Below are 21,630 nucleotides of genomic sequence, written 5' to 3' on the forward strand. Positions count from 1 at the left end.
GCTGAGAGGAAAGTATATAGCAAGATATGTAATGTCAAACAGAGCAAAGACACCTCTTTTAATAATATTTACATTTGTTTTAGTATGTTATAGTTTAGATGCTCAACATTTTGACACTAATGCGAATAAGAGTCAAGTTCGTTGTACAAATATAACATTAAAATACATAATTCAATCAGTATCATGCTTGGTATGTATGTGCTTTTATCAACACTCAAAGCTGAACAATTTGTATGCATATACTGTGGGAATGGGGGTGGGGGAGGTCCGGTTGGTGGGTGGGGGGGTGGAGTCCTTCTTTTATGTTGTTGGCTGTCCCTGTTTTTTGTCTTGAAAATCTGGTCACCCTACGCACGTGCGTTTTTAGAAGCAGTGTCATGCTTCACCACTAGGTGGCAGCAGATTCAGCCAGCTTATCTCATGGACAATATTGGTGGACTTTAGTGAGCAACAGTCACTTTAATTCCTATTTCTTTGTGAAACAATTGTTCAAAGGCTAGTATTGATCACAGAGCAAATTGCAGAAGCAATGGAAGAGTCGGAACTATTGGTAATAAGTTCGTTTTGTGACAAGAAACTTGTTTTCATCAGTTGGCAGACAGGTCATCGAAATTCCAAACTATACAAATTGACTGCAAACAGAGAATGACTGCAAGATTGGATATTTACAATTCATTTATATTTTATGAACTATGTACAGAGTAGGAAACAGAACAGCATATTTCCGTATGCAGTAAACAACTCAGCAAAAGTGTCAGAAAGGCAAGATTGACAGGCTCAAAGAAGACCCAATTATCAAGCACATTGCACGTGCCTATACAACCCCTCACCCCCACGCCCACATAAAAAAAGAGATTATCACCAACCATCCCCACGTCTGCATTCATTTCCCAGTGGCGATCAGGGATGTTGCTAGGTCTGCAAAAGATCAGGGGCTAAGCTAATGTCAGGACTGGCGGGACTCGGGGCTTGCTATAGACTTTTGGTTGTAGCGCCTGACCTTCTATCCGGGGCTACAACCAAAAGACCCAGGGCTATAGCCCCCTCAGCCCCCCCTAGCAACGCCTCTGGTGGCTATTATGCTCATACATCTATCCAGTGTCTTCACGAGGAGTAACCTCAAAAGAAAGGACCCCACGTAACACGTTAAGGCATTGACGTCTTAACCTGTGATTGGCCACTGCAGAATGTGTGACCGCCAAGTGTTCCGAATCTAACACTTTAGGCACGAGCTTAGAAATAGCATCGAACGGTATCAGGCCACAAGTAGCAAGCCACAAAAACACGTTTGAACATCGAAACATTGAACGTTCAGACGTTGACCGGCTACACAGCTTGCATTTTCTTAAATCTGTATTTTTTTATTATGTGAATTTGTTTGGTAGCTAAATAGCATCCATTTTGTGTGTGCTATCTCTTTAAATTCCTCATAATCGTCTATAAATCCAACAGTGTTTTTAACAACCCCCTACCCCTTCCACTACCTCAGTTTCTGTTCAAAATGACACCCTGTTCTTCAATAAATAAAAATGCAAATAGGATGAGCAAAGCTTAGCAAGGCCTCCAGGGTAAACTAGTCACGTCGTTTAATATTGCTGTTGATTGAGTTTGTATTCTTTCATCAGCATTGCATCCTGTGGTAACATCTAACTAAAGTACATTACATTGCATTGCAAAGGCTGGGTCAACCCGACCAGGAATCGAACCCGTGGCAGAGGTTACATACCAGCACCCACAGTGAGCATTCAGCCAGGCTAACATTCTTAAGTGACTGAGAGATAATGCAGTTGAAGTCACCGATTGCATGTCCTTCCAGGCAAATGTCCTTCCTATGGCTGGGACCCTAAATAAGCGTGATTTTCTTTACAAACCAGAGATTTTTTTACCTGAAACGAAATGGTGAAAAGGATCGCTCCACACACGGGCTGTGATGTTTAGTAAAGGTTATATGTGTCCACTTAGTTGGCCCTCAGCCCTGCCTATGCCCATCCACTTGTAAGGAATGCTATGTTGTTCCTTTCGGGCAATAGACCAAAGCTGGTGAGAACATGTCCAAGATGTTCATATTTTGCAGAAACTGAGATGTCAAGGAAGGGACTTCCTCGAGCACCGTAGAATAGTGTCACTTGTCAGTGCCGAGAGTGCCCCATTTCCCCGCAAGGGCCCTTTGTCTAAGAAGAGCCTCTTTAAACAGCAAAGTTCTCACAGTCTGCCAAAACACACCACGATTGCAGATTGGTATGGAAGTCATTAAAACCTTCTGCACTGTTGGTTTTCACAAACAACCCTGGCCCACTTCTTAATTTTTCCTTAAAGATAAATCAGATTTTAGGTTTCTAAACTAGAATGACGTATTTTGCAAGCACAATTTTTAACAATGAGTAGTTATAATGCATTTTACGTTGCATATAATTTGGAGCTTGCTTCTTTACAGTACCATGGAGGCCCAAACACCTTTGTCATTGCAAGCCCGACTCTATTGTCCACTTTTGCTTTTAAGTTGAATGTATTTTATGACTGCCATGGCCACCTAAACTGCTTTGGTTTTTCCTGCTGCTGTTGGGATGGACTTTGAGTTTGGGGGGTGGTTGAGGGCTCCTGAGGTGGTGGGTGCTTTTTATCAGGTGCCCCAAGATGTTGAGATGATTGTTCCTTCCCTTGGGCAGACTCAAGAAGTGGAGTCGATTGTTGCTTTTCCTGGGTTAGTCCAAGATTTGGAATGGGTGACTCTTTTGGTTGTGGCAACTCAGTGTGTGAAGATAATGCTTGCTTCTGCTGTGTAAGCTCACAGTGTGGTGATGGTCTTTCTTTCTGTGGGAGTGGCCCAAGACCTAGAGATGGTGCTTCACTCCGCTGGGTTGACCCTAGATTGGAAGATGGCGATTCCTTTAGTTGAGGTGACCCAATATGTGGAGATGTTGGTTTCTTATCTTGTGGGGTGCCAGACTGTGGTAATTGTGGTTGTTTTTGTGGAGGCAACTCAAGATTCAGTGATGGGGTTTCCTTTGATTGGGGTGGCCCCAGATGGGTAGGTGGTAATTGTGGATGTGGTGGCACAAGATGTGGAGATGGCGGAGCAGCCTTCATCTGGGACTTTGATGCATCATATTGCTCCAATGGGATTTGATGCGAAAGTTCATACAATGGCTGTTGATTCCATGGCCATTCATGCTGTTGTTCTTTTGGTTCCGGTGTTAGGGGATGTTTTGGGGATGGGATCTGTTGTGAAGATGGAATCTGTTGTCGTGAGAGGGAATATAATGGTTGATGTTGACATATCCATTCCTCTACTTTTTGTTCTGGTGGGGGCCCTTGAATGTGATGTGTAAATTGTTGGGGTGCTTCCTTTTCGTATAGTGGTGGATGTGGCAACTTCTCAGTTGATGCCAGCGACTGGGAGTGCTCTTTAGCTTCAGTGGGAGGATGTTCCTGAAGAGGAACTACTGGCTCACCAGCTGGATTTATAACTTCCCACTGCCAACCATATGATGTGGGTGCCCCTCCCTGGTGCATTAGCTCTGGTTTGCTGAAATCTTGGGGAAGCCCCTGTTTTGGGAATGAACCTTCCTTGTAGCCGTATGATTCTGTATGCAGCATGTGTTGTGAAACATCTGGCGTTTTCGTAGGACCTTGTTTGGGTTGCGTTTTTTGCCTTCCCATTGCATCTTGCAATACCTGAGATACGTCTTGTTGTAATGCATCTTGCTTTTCAACTTGACCTTGTTTTTTAATTGGATCTTGCTGCTTTTGAGATATTTCCTGTTTCAGTTGATCTTGTTTTAGAGGTGGATCTTGTTTTGAAAGCTCTTTTATTTCTGTTGAATGTTTCATTGGTAGATCTTGTTTTGGAGACTGATCTTGTTTCAGTGCTATTGTGCTTGCATCTTTTGTTTGTGATGGATATGGTTTCACTGGCTCTTTTATTTGCAAATCCCTTTTCTCTGTGTTATCAGCCTTTTCAGTTGGCTCTTGTTTCACAAGATTTTGTTTTTCAGAAATATCTTGTTTTTTGGATATATCATGTTTCGAAGACTCTTTTATTTGTTTTGAATCTGTTTTAAGTGGGTCTTGTTTTTGAATTGGCCCTTGCGTTTGTGGTGATTCTGGTTTCATTGGATCTTGCTTTTTAGCTTGATCTATTTTTTGTAAAGAGGCTTGTGTTGCAGAATCTTGCTTTTGAGTTGGGTCTTTCATTTTCAAATGGTCTTGTGTCTCTGGCGCTTCCTTACTAAAAGTTGTTTTAGCTTCTGAATCTTGAGCTACTTTAGTTTTGTTATCCTTTATAGGATCACTTTTTTTTGCTTGGTCCTGCTTTTTAGCTTGATCTTCTTTGTGTGATGTCCCTTGCTTGACTGTATCTTGTATTTTAATTGAGTCTTCTTTCACTAAATCATGCTTTTGCGAGGCGCCTTGAACTATTGTTTGTGATTGATCTTGCTTCTGGGTATCTTTTATTTGAGAGTGCTCTTTGAGTGGTTCTTGTTTTTTATTTGGATCTTGCTCTTTTGATGGCTCTTGTTGAAGTAGACCCACTTTTTGTGGATGGGCTTTCTTCCCCGAACAGTCTTTTTGGGATGTATCTAGTTTTTTATCTGAATCCTGCTTTTGGGTAGAGCCAATATTTTGAAGTGAATCTTTTTTTACTTGATCTAATGTGTGCACTGTATCTTGTTTCCCTGCATCTTTCTTTTGAGCTTTGTCTTGCTTATTTTCCTCATTTGTTTTGAGTGGATCTTGTGTTTTAAGCAGGTGCTGTTTCACTGAATCTTGTGTTTCAGCTTTATCATGTTTTTGCGTTAGGTCTAGACTTTTGGATGATCCTTCTTCTGTGAAGGGTTGCATCTTGGGCAGATTATGTTTAACTAGATCTTGCTTTTCACCTAGAACATGGGTTCCTTTGAGATCTTGTTTCAATGAGTCTTCTTTGTGTGACAAACTTTGTTTTTCAGATAAAGATGGTTTCACAAAATCGTGTTTTTGAGATTGAGTTTGTGTCAGTAAATCTTGTTTGCAAGACGAGTCTTGTTTTTTATCTTCCTCCTTTTTTTCTGGATCATGCTTTTTTGATAGATCAGGCTTCGTTGCATCCTGTTTTTTTGATTGATCTTTCACTAGATCTTCTTGTAATTTACCTTGTTTGACTAAATCTGTTTTTTGGGAAGAAACTGTATCCTGTATTTTAAATGTATCTTGTGTTTTAGATACATCTTTCTTTCCCAGGTCTGATGTGTGTGTTAGGCCTTGTTCTTTTCCTTGAAATGCATCTTCTTTCTGAGACAATTCTTGTTTTAATGATGAGTCAACATTCATTGGATCCTGCTTTTGTGGTTTCGACAAATCTATGTTTTCTTTTTCCTGTCTTTGTGATAGTTCTTGCTTTTTGGTTGAGTCTTGTTTTGACACATCTTGTGTTTTACCCAGATCTTGTTTTTTTAATGGTTCTTGCTTTTTAGTTAAATCTTTTTTTAGTGCATCCAACTCTTTGGATGGATCTTGTATCGGAGGTTGTTTTAGCTCTTTACACGAATCATGTTTCAATAGAGGGTCTTTTAGACATGTCTCCTGTTTAGCTGAGTCTAGTTTTTGGCATACATCATGTTTTTGGGTATTATCTTTTTTGCTGAATTCTAGTTGTTTTGACTCATCTTTTTGTAATTGATGTTCTTTTACTGTCTGTTCTTTTTTAGATGGGTACTTGAACAGTGGGTCTACTTTCTGTGCTTGATCATTTATTGGTGAAATATCTTCTTTTAATGCTTCTTGTTTTTGTATTAGATATGACCGTTGTACTGGAACACAATCAAGGGATTGAGCCTTCTTGAAAGACTCTCTTTTTTTGCTTATTTCTTGTTTAGGGGATGGACCTTGGGCAGGTTCATGTAGTCCTGTTGGTTCTCTCTGTTTTGTGTCATGTTGTTGCTTGGCAGGGTCTTGTTTTCTCACTTGATCATATGTTTGAGAGCTGTCTTGCTTCAATGGATCTTGATGTTTCAAGCTATCCTTTGTGGGTGAGGAAGCGTGTGGCTTAACTGGTGAATCATATGTTTTTGACTCATCTAGCTTTATGGATAGATCTGGCTTTGAAGAGGTGACTTGTTGATAAGAGGGTGGAAGGCTTTGTTGTACAGAAGCAAAACATTGTTTAGTTGGTTCATCTTTTGCCTTTGGGTCTTGGTTTTTAGTTGGTTGTCTTGGGGATGGGTCTTGTTTTGAAGATGGGCCCTGCTGTTTCTGGGGTAAATCTATTTTTTGAAGTTGTTCTGTTGTTTTCAGAACATCATCTTTCTGTGTGAGGCCTTGCTTCAGTTCGTCTTGTTTAGTGACTGGGCCCTTTTGAAGAGATGGTTCTTCATGCTTCTGAGCCAGATCATGCTTTTGTGCGGACCCCTGTTTCAGTGCATCCTGCTTCTTTAATTCATCTTGCTTTTGCATACCAGAATGTGTGAATAATAGACTTTGATCTTTTTCTGGTGTATGTTGCTTTTTAAATGGCTCTTGTACACATTTGCCAGTTTCAATTGGTTGGTCATTTTTTTTGGTGTATTCCTGAGATGTTGCTGCTGGATCATTTGGCTTAGGCAAACCTTCTTTCAGCGTGTCTTTTAAGGATGGAGCTTGTTTATCCTTTGGTTCTTCTTTCTGTGGTGGTCCCTGTTTCTTTGATGGGTCATGATGCTTCTCTTGTGGTTTTGTTTCATGTTTTTCTGTGGTAGACATCTCTTGTTGCTTCTTTGATGCATCCTCTTTTTGAGACAAATCTTTTTGCATCACAGTAACATCTTGTCCCTGCTGATCCTTTTGTTTGGGAGACATGGGAATTCCACAGAGTGGATCTGACTTGTGGGAAGTATCTGGTTTTAACATATCTCCTTTCTTAATGGGATCTTCCTGTTTGTGTAATGCATCTCCTTTCTTGGATGGGTCTTGTTTTTGCAACATATTCTTCTCTTTACTGGCTTCTTCTTTTGGGGTTGTAGATAGTATAGATGAATCTTTCTTCTGTGTACTTTCTTGATTTGCTGTTTGGCCTTTATGTTTGAGATCGTGTGCTTGTTTTTGTGATGAATCCTGTGTTTGTGATAGAGCATCCTTTGGTGCTTGTTCTTTCTCTGCATGCACTTTTTTAATGAATGGGAGATCTGTTGATAACATATCTGGATTCTGGCCTTGCATGTATGGTGTTGTGGTCTCAACTTGTTGCTTTGGTGTGCCTTCCTTTCCTATCAAACCCTTTTGCTCTTTTTGTGATAAGTATGGATTTTGTATTATATCTGTTTTATGAGAGGAATCCGTTTTTTTAATGCTATCTAGTTCATGTGTCAGGTGTGGCAATGTTACAGCTGGAGGCTCGTGTTTTTTTGATGGGTCTTGCTTTTGTGATGAGTCCTTTTCTTTGACTTGCTTTGAGTGTGACTCGTGTGGTTTTTGAGGTGCATCTTGCTTCAGTGATGGGTCCTCTTTTGTTACAATGTCCTTTTTTTCTGTTTTCTGCAAAGTATCTTTCTTTTGTAGAACATCAGTCTTTTGGGTCGGACTTTTTAATGGTTGAAATGAGTCGTGTTCCCTTTGAGCCTTGTCGTGTGTTTGTACAAGCTCCTTTTTTATGGATGGTGCATGTGCCTCTGATTGGTCCTTCTGTTTTATGGACGGATCATCTTTCTGTGATGATTTTGGTTTTTTCAATGAACCTTGTTTTTTATGTACTCCTTTATCTGTAGGAGATAGATCTTTTTGCTTGTCTGTGTCTTGTTTCTGGTGGTGGTCTTGTTGCGTTGGGGATGGTGCCTGCTTTTGTGCTGGCTCTGATTTATGACTAGAGTCCACCTTAGGAGTTGGATATTGTAATGCATGTGACAGGTCTGTATCCTTTGCTGTTAGTTGTTCTTTAGGTGACATTGGCTTCTCTGAAATCAGGTCTTTTGTTGATGGATCTTGTTTTTTAATTTTTTCCTCATCTTTTTTGTTTGATTCCTGTTTACAAGTTGGATCTTGTTTCAGTGATATGTCTGATTTTGGAGGTTGCTTACTCTTTTGTGAGAGATCTAGTTCCTTTGTAGACTCTTGCTTTTGAATCGTACCTTTTTGCATTGGAGCTGGATCTTGCATTTTCGTTTTGTCTTCTTTTTTAATTGGCTCTTGCTTCTTTGATTGGCTTAGTTTATCAACAGAATCTGCCTTTGGGGGAAGATCCTGTTTCTTCTGTGGTTTGCCTTCTTGTTGTATTATGCTTTGCCCAACATCTGCCATGCCAGGGTGTTTTGGAAATAGTTCTTGTGTTTTTGAAGGATCCTGCTTTTGAGATGTGCCATGTGTGGGCAAATCATCTTGCTTTTGTGGTGTATCCTCTTTTTTTGTTGTGGAACCATGTTTTTTATCTGATGCACATTGCATATCAGACTCTGTTTGATGCTTTTGAGATAGGCTTTGCTCTTTCTGCGATGAATCTTGTTTGGCAAATGGCTCTTTTTGCTTATTTGCAAAGTCCTGTGCAAATAGGTCACTTTTTGGAGATAAAGGCTGCCACTGTGCAGCATCATACTTTTCAAAAGGACCCGCCGACAATTGATCCAGTTTCTTTAACTTGTTTTCTGTTTGTAATGCATCTTGCTGTTTTTGTGTAATCTCATGTTTTTGGCATTGACCTAGTTTTAATGGTTCTTCTTCTTTGGGTTCTTGTTTCTTTTGGGGTGATTCTTTCTGTTCTTTGTCATGTTTTTGCAGCTTGTCGTGTTGCTTCTGCGATGAATCTTGTTTCGTGGATAATTCCCCTTGCGTTGGAGGAGTCTGTTGTTGAAATGCCCCCTGCGCCATTGGTAGGCCTTTACCTTGAGGTGTTGGGGTCAGATCCTGTTTTTGATGAGGATCTTGCTGCTTATGTGAGGGCTCTTTGTTGAGGCCAGGTACTTGCTGTTCTAAAGTATCTTTTTGTTTCAGTGGTAGATCTTTGGACTTGTTTCCAGCATCTTGAATCTGGGGTTCTATTTTGATGGGATCTTGCTTCTTTCCAGATGGCTCATATTTTTGGAAAGGATCCTTTTTGGATAGATTGTGTTGGGTAGATAGATCCTCCTTCAACCCGTCGTCTTTGTGCTTGTGTGGCAGGTCTTTTTGCTTTTGGGATGCATCTTGTTTTGATTGGTCTTGTTTGTGGGATGTCCCTTGCAGGTTTTGGCAAGGTTCACGTTCCAAGGTTTCATGTACTTTTCCAGTACCTTGGTCTTGTTTCAGTTGTACGTCTTGCTTTTTCGACATCCCTTGTTTTGATGGATGAGATGCTACCTGATTTTCCTTTTTATCATCTTGCTTTTGGACTTGACCTGTTTTCAGTTGATCCATCTTTTGAGATGTCTCCAGTTTAGTAAGGGGCTCTTGTTCCTTCTTGGAGAAGGGACTCTGTTCTTTTGGCAGATCTTTTGATTGGTGGCCTTCTTTTTGTGTCTGTGGCATTCCATGACATGCCAGCTTCATGGAGGTTTCTTGTTTATCCAAGTCCATCTTCTGAGGTGAATGTTCAGTTTTCAGAGTGTCCTGCTGCTTTTGCGGTGGACCCTGCATTGGTTCTTTCTTGGAGGACAGTGCTGCCTCTTTCTCCACATCCTTTTGCTTGGAGGGACATATTTGCTTTTGGGGTGGATCCTGTGTTTTCAGTGGTTCTTTCTTGGAGGACAGCACCCCTTCTTTCTCTACATCTTTTTGCTTAGAGGAATCTAATTGTGTTTGTGGTGCACCATGTGCTTGCAGTGGTTCTTTCTTGGAGGACAGCAATCCTTCTTTCTCTACATCTTTCTGCTTGGTGGAACCTAATTGTGTGTGTGGTGCACCCTGTGCTTGCAGTGGTTCTTTCTTGGAGGACAGCAATCCTTCTTTCTCTACATCTTTCTCCTTGGTGGAACCTAATTGTGTTTGTTGTGCACCCTGTGTTTGCAGTGGTTCTTTCTTGGAGGACAGCACCCCTTCTTTTGATACATCTTTCTCATTGGAGGAACATAATTGTGTTTGTGGTGCACCCTGTGTTTGCAGTGGTTCTTTCTTGGAGGACACCAATCCTTCTTTCTCTACATCTTTTTGCTTAGAGGAATCTAATTGTGTTTGTGGTGCACTATGCGCTTGCAGTGGTTCTTTCTTGGAGGACAGCACCCCTTCTTTCTCTACATCTTTTGGCTTGTAGGAACCAATTTGTGTTTGTGGCAGATCCTGTGTTTTCAGTGGTTCTTTCTTGGAAGACAGTGCACCCTCTTTCTCTTCATGCTTTTCCTTGGAGGAGCATATTTGCTTTTGGGGTGGATCCTGTGTTTTCAGTGGTTCTTTCTTGGAGGACAGCACCCCTTCTTTTGATACATCTTTCTCATTGGAGGAACATAATTGTGTTTGTGGTGCACGCTGTGTTTGCAGTGGTTCTTTCTTGGAGGACACCAATCCTTCTTTCTCTAAAGCTTTTTCCTTGGAGGAACCTAATTGTGTTTGCGGTGCACCCTGCGTTTGCTGTGCTTCTTTTTTGGAGGACAGCACCCCTTCTTTCTCTACATCTTTTGGCTTGTAGGAACCAATTTGTGTTTGTGGCAGATCCTGTGTTTTCAGTGGTTCTTTCTTGGAAGACAGTGCACCCTCTTTCTCGTCATGCTTTTCCTTGGAGGAGCATATTTGCTTTTGGGGTGGATCCTGTGTTTTCAGTGGTTCTTTCTTGGAGGACAGTGCACCCTCTTTCTCTTCATGCTTTTCCTTGGAGGAGCATATTTGCTTTTGGGGTGGATCCTGTGTTTTCAGTGGTTCTTTCTTGGAGGACAGTGCACCCTCTTTCTCTTCATGCTTTTCCTTGGAGGAGCATATTTGCTTTTGGGGTGGATCCTGTGTTTTCAGTGGTTCTTTCTTGGAGGACAGTGCACCCTCTTTCTCTTCATGCTTTTCCTTGGAGGAGCATATTTGCTTTTGGGGTGGATCCTGTGTTTTCAGTGGTTCTTTCTTGGAGGACAGTGTACCCTCTTTCTCTAAAGCTTTTTCCTTGGAGGAACCTAATTGTGTTTGCGGTGCACCCTGCGTTTGCTGTGCTTCTTTTTTGGAGGACAGCACCCCTTCTTTCTCTACATCTTTTGGCTTGTAGGAACCAATTTGTGTTTGTGGCAGATCCTGTGTTTTCAGTGGTTCTTTCTTGGAGGACAGTGCACCCTCTTTCTCTTCATGCTTTTCCTTGGAGGAGCATATTTGCTTTTGGGGTGGATCCTGTGTTTTCAGTGGTTCTTTCTTGGGGGACAGTGCACCCTCTTTCTCTTCATGCTTTTCCTTGGAGGAGCATATTTGCTTTTGGGGTGGATCCTGTGTTTTCAGTGGTTCTTTCTTGGAGGACAGTGTACCCTCTTTCTCTTCATGCTTTTCCTTGGAGGAGCATATTTGCTTTTGGGGTGGATCCTGTGTTTTCAGTGGTTCTTTCTTGGAGGACAGTACACCCTCTTTCTCTTCATGCTTTTCCTTTGTGTGGGACATTTGCTTTTCTGGTGGATCTTGTTTTGAAAGGCTTTTATCTTGCTTTTTTAAAGGGTCATCTTTTGCTGGTGTTTTCTGTTGCACTTTTGTTGGATCTTCCTTTGGAGTGGGAGCTTGGTGTGGTGCAGTCGTGCTTTGCTTCTCTTGCTTTTTCACCTGGCTTGTACCCTTCAGATGTTCAGCCTGCTCCGCCTCATAATAAGCCAAGGCTACTTTGAACAGCAGAGCCATAAACTCTTTAAAGTCAACTTCTCCATCGTCATTTTCATCCAGGGCTTTCATTATTGCTGCAATAGTCTGCGGATTCTCCGAATCCTGGAAAACAAAACACGTTTTGTTTAGCATCCATCCTGATTTAATTGTGACCTACTTATTGAATTACTTTTTCACTTGCCGTCTCACTAATTGAGTGGTATCTTTATTTTAAATCAATAGCTCATCCTCGCTCTGGGACACTTGTGGCATTGAAAACATTACACATATGGTATTGAATAAATAAATAAATAAATACATAAATACATATATGACCAAAATGGCAATATCCACATTAAAGGTGGAATTAAAATGAAGAACTTGCTCCTCCACACACTTTCTGGAATGACTATATGCCACATATTCTAATTATGAAGATCACTTTTAATTTGACTAATAACAACACGTCGGTTGTTTAATGCAACCCATCTGTTAACCATTAGACATTATATCAAAGGCTGATTTGTAGGTGGTTTGGTGAATGACATATTCATATTGGAAAGAGGCTTCACCTGACTCCTCTCTGCTCATCCTACGGTAAGAAACATAGGCTTCCCTACAGTCATCAGCTGCATAATACAGTTTGGAAGCAAGCTTAAGTCAGCATAAGTCAGTGAAATCATAAGTCATGCACTTGTAACACAGTAATGAAATGTATTTGTAAACTATTTTTTAGGCTCTTCTCTTGTATTATGTAATTGTGATATTTTGTGTTGGTTTGTATTATCTATTGGTTTTTTTTTTCCTTTTTTCTTATATATTTGTATTATGTATATTTGAAAGGTTAATTAATTTCAACTATAACAAATTAAAAAAAAATAAAAAAAAATACAGTTTCCTAGTCAGCCACAGTCCTGCCCCACCAGGAGCAAAGTGCAAGTTTGCTGGAGTCATGTCAGTTGTTTCTGGGAGCAATTTGGCATCCCAATGATGGCGACGCCATAGGTGGAAGCCTGGTTTTGCCTTGCCCTGAAAGCAGTGATCTCTGGAAGTTAATCCCCTTCAGCGGTTGCCACATGCATTCTCAGGGGGAGTCACTCTACTTGTGATGGCTGTTAAAAGACGTGCCCGTGGTGGGAGGGGGAGCAGCAATGGTAATGAGTTGGTGGATCTGGCGGAGGGTGAGGGTATGAGAAGGGGAGCGGTTGATGTGAGATTACCTTTGAGTGTAGATGAAGTGAAGGTGGTGGTGGTGAGACGGGTCATGGATGAGTGGCAGGAGAGGTGGGTGAGTGGGGTGAAGGGTAGGTGGATGTTTGGTGTTCGTGGGAAAGTGTCAGTGAAGATGGATGCGGGGTGTCTGGAATGGAGGAGGGGGGATGAGGTGATGCTGAATCGGTTGAGGATAGGGCATGCAGGACTGAATGATTGTTTGTTTCCAGTGGGGAAGCGTGAGTCGAGGGATTGTGCGGTGTGTGGGGTGCCTGAGACTGTGGGACATTTCCTGCTTAGGTGTGAGAGACATGTTGAGGAGAGAGAATTGATGAGGGTTCGATTGTCTGCGCTGGGTGTGGCTGAGCTGAGTGGGAAGGCTTTGCTCGGAGGTGTCGGGGAGAGAGGCAGGAGGAGGAACAGTGTGATGTTGGATTTTGTGAGGCAGACTGGGCGGTGGGAAGAGTTGTGAGTTTATGTAAGCTAAGTATCGATTGGTGGGTCTGGTGCACATCATCCTTTAGGATGGGGAAGCGCCTGCGTGGGTCCGCCCATGCATCCGATAATTAAGAAGAAGAAGAAGAAGAAGCAGCAATAACTTATAGCGGGACTGCGAAATAACCCAATGAAAATTCCAAGACATGCCTTGGAATCCCTCAATACTCCTCGTGCTGGAGCATGGCTGTTACCCGCTGTCCGGGTGGCCACCTACGCCCATCCCCTGGGCCATCATCAATCACATGAAAATGACAACCATGACGGTTCTACGGAAGAGCGGGTTGGTGGACAGACCCGTTATATCCCAAGCACTGCAATTGGGAATACCCAGGAGAAAAGGAAGGCCGCCTTCTCTAGCAGTCTCGCCTTCTGGACCGGAATCCCTTGGGCGATCTCGGCCGCACACTGATCCTCTGGAAAGACCAATAGACCAGAGGCGTAGGTGAGCCGGCAGAGGGAGGAAGGCAGGTTCTGCCTCTGGCCGAATGTGCTGGGAGCACACACCAATCAAGTGGGGCTTGGAGGAGTTCTCCCTTTAAATATGGGGTAAAACAATGGTATGCCACAGTAAGGAAACATGCCATCCACAGAGCCCTTGCTGCGAGTGCAGAATTCCATGCCACAGTACCCAGCCAGTCCCACTGTAGTACCCTTCCCCGACCCCAAAACCCTCCTTCATTTAATAACACTTAAATTGGTTTTCTTTGCTCAAAAACATCAATACAACATGCCATGCCCCTGTCCAAAAAATGCTCATGTTCCAATGCCCATCCCTGGGTCTCAGCCTTGCATGCTCTCACAAAGACATGCACACTCACAGGCAGAGAAAGACACACACAGGCACACGTGCACACACACACACACACACACTCACAGGCAGAGAAAGACACACACACACACACACACACACACACACACGCATACACACACACACACACACACACATGCATACACACATACACAGAGATACACACACAGCTTAATACAGCTACACACACGGGAAGATACACACACAGAGATACACACAGAAACATGCACGTAGATGCACACACACAGATAAGCACACACACAGTGTTACACACACATAGATACATATATATATATATATATATATATATATATATATATATATATATATATATATATATATTATATTTTATTTATACTTGATTCAACTGTGTTTTACCAGTTTTAACAAGTGAGGATGAAGTGTAAGGGAGCCTCTGAAATGTGTCTTCCTGGCGTTCCTTTACTGTTAGGGGTCCTTTTCTTCGTCAGATCCGACACACACACAGAAATATACACACACACAGATATATACACAGATACACACATACACAGATACATACACGCATACACAGAGATACACACATACAGAGAGATGCACACATACACAGAGACACAGACACAGCTACATACAGCGACAGAGAGAGATACACACACACAGACACATGCACACATGCATGCAAAGAGATACACACACGTATGCAAAGACATATACACAGATCCACACACAGAGATACACACACGTACACAGAGATATGTACATACACAGATGTACGCACAAACCGAGATATACACACACACACACAGGGAGGAGATACACCAACACAGAGATCCGTCGGATACTCGTCATTCACAGCAGTGACAGGAATAGGAACGAACTCACAGCAGAGGCCAGCAATGGCGACCACCATGATAAACATGGTGATTGTTATTGCTAATAAACTCCCATGGACAGTTGTATAGCGGGGTGCAGGGGATGGGGGGGACACACCACATGTCCTGGTGGTGGGGGGGGGGTCAAAAATAAATTCAAAAATAAATTATTTCCATTACGAGACCGTAACGGAAATAATTTCTTTAGTTGGCAGAGTGATTTAAAAAATAAACTATTTCTTTTTAATTTCTTAGGGCCCCCCCATCCTATGTCCTGGAGGCCTCCATGCTATGGGGTGGGGTAGAGGGAGAGCCCTATGGATTAAAAAATGAATCGTTTCTTTTTGAAGTCACTCTGCCTTCATAAAAAAATGATTTCCATTATGGTTTGGACCCTTAATGGAAATGCTTTCTTTATGAAGGTAGAGTGACTTCAAAAAGACACGATTTCTTTTTGAAGTCATAGGGCTTCTCCCTCACCCCATGACATGGAAGCCTCCATCCCCTCTGTCATGACAAGCGCTCCTGCTGCAGGGAGCTGGAGGTCTCGTTCCCTGCACCAACGGATTCAAAATGTAACAAAAAGGTATTTTGTTTAAATGTGTGTGCTTGCATGTAAGTGTGTGTGTGTGTATATGTATATGTGTATGAAAGAGTGAGTGATGTATGGGTGGCCGCCTGGGTGTGCCTGTGTCAGTCTATGGTGAAAGGATACCCATATAAATGTATGGGTGGCTGCGTGTGTGTGAGTGTATGGTGAATGTGTGTGTGCTTGTGTTTAATGCCTGCATTACTTATTGGTAATCTGCATTACTCCTAGCCCTACTCTTCCTCGTCCCTGTACTTGTGTATGAGACATAAACAAGTACTGGAATGAGGTAGAGAGAGATGGAGGTAATGCCTGGCTTAGTTACCTGTAATCTTCATTACTCCTAGCCCTACCTTTTCTCGTCCCAGTACTTGTGCATGTGGCAAACTGCCTCATACACAAGTACTGGCACGAGGAAGCAGAACATTGAGGTAATTCTGGGCCGAGAAGCAAATTTTTGGGTAGGGATGGGAGGGAGAGGGGACATGTGGTGTGGGGCAGGGTTGTGTGCTAAATCTTAATGGTCATCCATGTCCAGGCTAAGCAGGCATGATATGTGTTAATAGTTGATAGACTGGCATTTTGGTGCAGCCAGTTTAGTCATTTCTTACTGTGGCTTGACTTTTTTTTACTGGGCATCTCTGATAAAGCAGTCCAGCTGGCATTTGGGTGCATCCAGTCTAGCCGTTTCTCAGTGGTAGCTCGTCCATAATGGGCAAGGGGCATCAACCCACTAGCCCCCTTGCTCATTATGGAGGAGCCAGCCCAGCACAATATTGAACACTCCCTCAGCTGCTTATTCCAGCTGAGGGAGCACACCTGGGCTGGCTGAACTGTCAAAGGGAAATGTGGTTTCCTTTTGGCAGTTCTGCTCCCCAGCAGTTCTGCTCCCCAGCTGCGAATGCTCAATGAATCATGCAAGGCCGGGGGCATTCTGCTTCAGGCTGGAGTGGGGCATTTCATCAACCACGCTCAGGCCCCTGCGCACATGTGCAGGGAGCAGGAAGCTTTTGCTTTCTGATTCCTGCTCATGCTACGCAGGAGCTGGAGCTCTGGATGAAAGCCTTAGGACTGGGCCAGAAGTACGTTTATGTTAATTTATTTAATGTTTAAATATGTGTATGGATGCATGTATGTTTTGGTTATTTGTCAGTTTATGATGATGGGTGCTCATGTGAATGAGTGTGTGCATGCTGTGTGAATGTTGTGTGAATGTGTGTGTGTTTGTGTTGGTCTCTGGAGCTGATTTTGGTGAGTGGGGCGAGGAGGGTTGTACAACAAAGGCATTTTAAAAATGTTGTTGTTGCACAATCCTCCTCACCATGGGCCAGAATCAGCTCTCCTTCTGAGGTGCTGTGGGGCCCAGGGGACAGGGATGGTATTTATTCTTCAGGACATCTATCATAGATGCCTAGTAAGAAAGTATCATACCTGCCCCATGGCCACCCGAGTGCCTCATATACACACATACTCACATTGATTGTGTGCATGAGTGAGGAGCTGTGGGGCCCAGGGAGCAAGCATGGCATTTTTAACTGGGCATCTGTAATAAAGCAAGCATGGTATGTGTTATTATGTAAGTGCTATTATGTAGCTAGTCTGGCATTTTAATGCAGCCAGTCTAGCCATTACCTACTGTTGCGTGACATTTTGTATTGGGCTTCTTTGATAAAGCAGGCATGATAAGCATTATTACGTGGCTGGACTGGCATTTTGGTGCAGCTAATATAGCTAATTCTTACGGTGGCATGACATTTTGTATTGGCATCTTCGATAATGCAAGCATGATATGTGTTATGTAGATAGACTGGCTTTTTAATGTAGCCAGTCTAGCCAATTCTTATTGTGGTATGACATGTTATATTGGGTATCTCTCATAAAACAAGCATGATACGTGTTATCATGTATCTAGACTGGCATTTTGGTGCAGCCAGTTTGGATATATTTTCACACTGTGATATGCATTTTGGTAAAGCCAACATGAGTATGTTGTGGGGTTACTGGTATATATTGGCAGAACCAGCATGGACATATTTTCTTATAGTATCATTACTGGCATTATGCTCAAAGCAAACATGAGTATGTTCTTATATTGGAATGCTAGCATATATTGGTGAAGCCAGCATGGAAATGTATGTGCACAGCCAGCGTGAAAATGTTTTTATACTTGCATGTATTGTGGTTAAAGGCACCATGAAAATATGTTGGAGAAATGCTCATTTGCACGTTGGTAACTTGCATCTTTTGGATTTTTTCATGAGCTACCCTACAAAACCAATTGCAAACTGTTTGCCTTTTTATTCAATTTTTCAAAAAAGTGTGCTGTAAAATGCACCATTTTAACCCATTATTTTAAAAGAAATGCCGGGAGAGAACCCCCCAGCACCCACCTTAATTGTTTTGGGCTCCCTTGCTACACTCGGTCACTAAGACATATTTGGCCGAAATATGTGTGCCCTTCCACTTAAGAAATTACCCAGCCGCCACTGCCATTTCTTACTATGGCACTGCATATTTTTTTGGTATTTTTCTGGGCATCTGTGATAAAATTAACATGATGATTATTATTGTTTCGACTGACATTATGGTGCAACCAGTCTAAGTATGTCTTAATGTGGCATGGCATGTTTTACTGTAATATGTTCATTACATGTCTAGACTGGTCTACATTGTGCAGCCAGTTGGACATGATTTCATTGTGGCATGGCATTTTTAATAGGAAAGCATGAAACTAATTGAAGCATTAATGGTCCTATGCACTGTTGGTGACTTGCATGTACTGGATTTTTGGATTGGGGTTACCCTACAAAACAATTGCAAACGATCTGGCTTTTTAGCCAATTGTTCTCAGAAAGTGTGCTGTATAATGCATTAAAACACATATTTATATGTTTGTCCTAGTGCAGTGTGCGGCGTGCCCCTGCAGCAGCATGATCATCATGTGCATTGCAAAAGCGTGTTAGTCTAGGCTGGCCCAGAGTGTGGCACAACCATGATTTGTTGCTGTGCATGGGGTCGGGGGGCTCAGTATGGCTTGCAGGGGGGCCCTCAAATTCTGTGCTTCGCCACTGCCTGTGGGCTGAACCTTGTTTCAAGTTATAGAAAAAGCAGGCACCGTCCAGCGGAATCAAGTGTCTGCATGAAGATTAAAATTCTAATCCCGGTGGAAATTCTTTGGGTTCTCCTGTTGATGCCGGAAATTCTGCGGGGAGACTGCTGTCCAGAGTTTCCTCACATGGTTCCCTTACAATGTGGATAATCTTTAAAGTATGAGCATTCACCCCAACAATATTGATGGGCCAAGTGATCCCGAGCTCAGAAACCAGGAATGGCTTCACATTTGGCACAAGACCTGATTGGTCTGGGATTTCTGTTGCCATGGCTGTGTCTGTGTTTTGTGCCAGAGTGCATCAGCGTGTAAAAGGACAGATGTTACATTTGTTAACATCATATATAATTCCAGGGTGTCATGCAGTATTGCACTTGCATGCAGTGCTTAAGTGCCAGGGCCCAAATATTTTCTCGCACTCCTGTGACACTGCGGGTGGGCACCACTGCTGCCACCATCCATAGCTGCTCCCCTCAGTGTCGACAAATATTTAGGGTTACACTACAGCTTGCACCTGCTCAGTGTGGCTGCTTGATGCACTGAGTATCACCACGTCATCATTAAAGTGAGGCTGAGACAACAAGTGCTGGGGCTCAAAAAGAAGTGCCAGGGCTGAGCCCTGACACACACACCCGCACTTAAGCACTGGTCCAGAACAGTGAATTTGCTATTACACCAGTTCATCAAGAAAAAGACATTATATATGCCCCTACAAACAAAACCGAGCTCAGTCAAATTGAAGGGCGTTTTTAATCTGTTGCGACATATTTATTCAACATTACGTTGTTGCCTTCCAAGTTACAGCTATTTGATTAATAATGCTTCAATTAGAAAAATGGAGAAAACAGTTTTTCCTTGTTTTGCAAATGACTGTACCAAAGTTCTTTTGCATTTTTCTAAGATTACGAGTCTGTCATCTGCAACTCCTTCCCACACTGATATTTTGTCTATGAAGCATTGCTGTTTTAAATGACCCGCCCTTTTGACGCCCATCTGTTTAAAACCCGTACATTTTGTTCATGCTCAGGATACATACTACATATCATGCACATTTTGGAAGTGTCCATCTTGTGAGCAATGTGTGTTTTGCACAAATTAACTGGGTGTTTTCTTTAATTAAATATAGCATGTTGACATTTGAAATCACGAGTAGCAAATGTATGTAACCATGCATTTAAAAAGAAATGTAAATTGTGTCTAACAAAAAAAAGTCACTGGTCAAATTGTAGAATTGTTTTGGCGGACATCATTGATTTGTTAATATCAGTAATTCATTCAACCATAGAACAAATCATGGCAGGAGGTTGTCTATGCATTCAGACAGATGGTGTCACAGTGTTAGCATATGCCCATAGAAGGTTAGCGTGTGTTGTCTGTGTTTGTGTGAGGATCTACGTGATTTTACCGAACTGAAAAGTCTGGGTTTTTTTCAGTTTTATTTTCCGCAAATCCCCCCCACCCTACCCCGTATACATTTATACATTTTTTATTCACTTTACCCCCCCCCACATATATATATATGAGGAAAATTGGGGGTCGGACTTTTGGGGGTTGAACTATTGGGAGTAGGTATATTTTATACAATACCGTGTGTGAGGTCATTCCCGCAGTCGGATACTTGAAGTCACCAAATGCATGCTGTCTTAGTGGGTAGTAAGTGTGACTTGCGATAGCAGCACCATAAGCCACTCCTCCAGTCCCTTATCTATTCTAGGGTTACAAATAATTATGCAGTCTCTTTTGCTCAGATGCCTTCACAGTGTTTGTATTAAACAGTCAGCACTGCGCGCTCCATTAAGAATGAACTGTTACTTGCTGTTTCTTCAATAACGGCAGCAGCCGTGAGCTAATCTCCTCTACTTGCTCTGTTGCTTGAGTGTAGTTTACTCTTGCGGTCTCAAGCACAGAGGCCCCTACACAGCGCACTACACGCACGGCGGCCGGCGCTGCACAGCACCAAGACCTCTGAAGCTGGCATGCAGTCAGACATCGCTTGTATGAGTCCCGGTGGCGAACACCGGCACAAATTAAGCACTGCTTGCATGTACCTATTTTATGCTCCTAGCGCTGGCTAAAAAACCCTTTCTAAAAGTGCGACCCAAGGAATAGATGCTGCAAGGGTCCAACCTTTGAGCTTATGTGGTGTTGCAAAGAGGATGAAACTCATATGCAAGTACAAACAGTGTGGAGTCTTAAACTCTGTCATTTAAGGAGTCTTGTAATAAGTGCGTCTCATGTTTTTTAACATACCCGCCCTGACCTAGCCCACCTATAAATGGTGGGCAATAAGAGCAATTGCAGAGCTGGAGACTGCATTTTCCAGGGTGGTGGGGAGGCGTATCATCCATTTTATGGTGTGCCTTCCCTCCTACATTATGGGAAGAGGGACACAGATTCATTTTCAATGAATGCGGGTAACTGTGTACCCGAAGTATTCTGCAGACATCCATTTTTTGTACACTTGCACCTCTTGAGCTATACAGATTTATAATGTAATCTCAGAATGCGTTGTCACGTTATGTGCTTACTTTGTAAATCTGCTTTATTGAGCACTGAAAGTAGTGTACTGTTCATTAGTGCCCGACGAGGGACAATCAGATTGTAAAATGCAATCTGACTGGCCCTCGCCGGGGCTTTACCTAACCGGAAATCCCTCTCCGGCCTTGTGGGTGGGGGGGTGGGGGATGGCAGCCCCTCAGCCAATGAGGAGGCTTGGAACGGAGTAATCCCTGTCCCGAGCCACCACACTGCTGGAGGCTCCCATCGTCCCCCACCAGGGATTCAGGTAAGTGTTTTGTCCCTCCCTCCCTCTCACCATCCCACCAACCCCCCCCATCCAAACAATCCTCTCCCTGCCCTCCCATCCACACTTACCTTCTTTTTTTTTTTTCCT

General features: G+C 42.7%; 1 protein-coding gene across 1 annotated transcript in view; it reads right to left on the reverse strand.

Annotated features, from left to right (window-relative positions):
• Positions 1-657: 657 nt before the first annotated feature.
• LOC138580420 (trichohyalin-like) overlaps positions 658-21,630 on the reverse strand; it is a 50,308-nt gene continuing 29,335 nt past the window's right edge. The window contains exon 3 of the mRNA XM_069650958.1: positions 658-11,793. Within this exon, the coding sequence (XP_069507059.1) occupies positions 2,512-11,793 (9,282 nt within the window). The 3' untranslated portion in view covers positions 658-2,511. The remainder of the gene's footprint in view (positions 11,794-21,630) is intronic.

This window comes from Ambystoma mexicanum, chromosome 1p (assembly GCF_040938575.1).
Source record: "Ambystoma mexicanum isolate Mex_15411 chromosome 1p, UKY_AmexF1_1, whole genome shotgun sequence".
NCBI lineage: Eukaryota > Metazoa > Chordata > Amphibia > Caudata > Ambystomatidae > Ambystoma > Ambystoma mexicanum.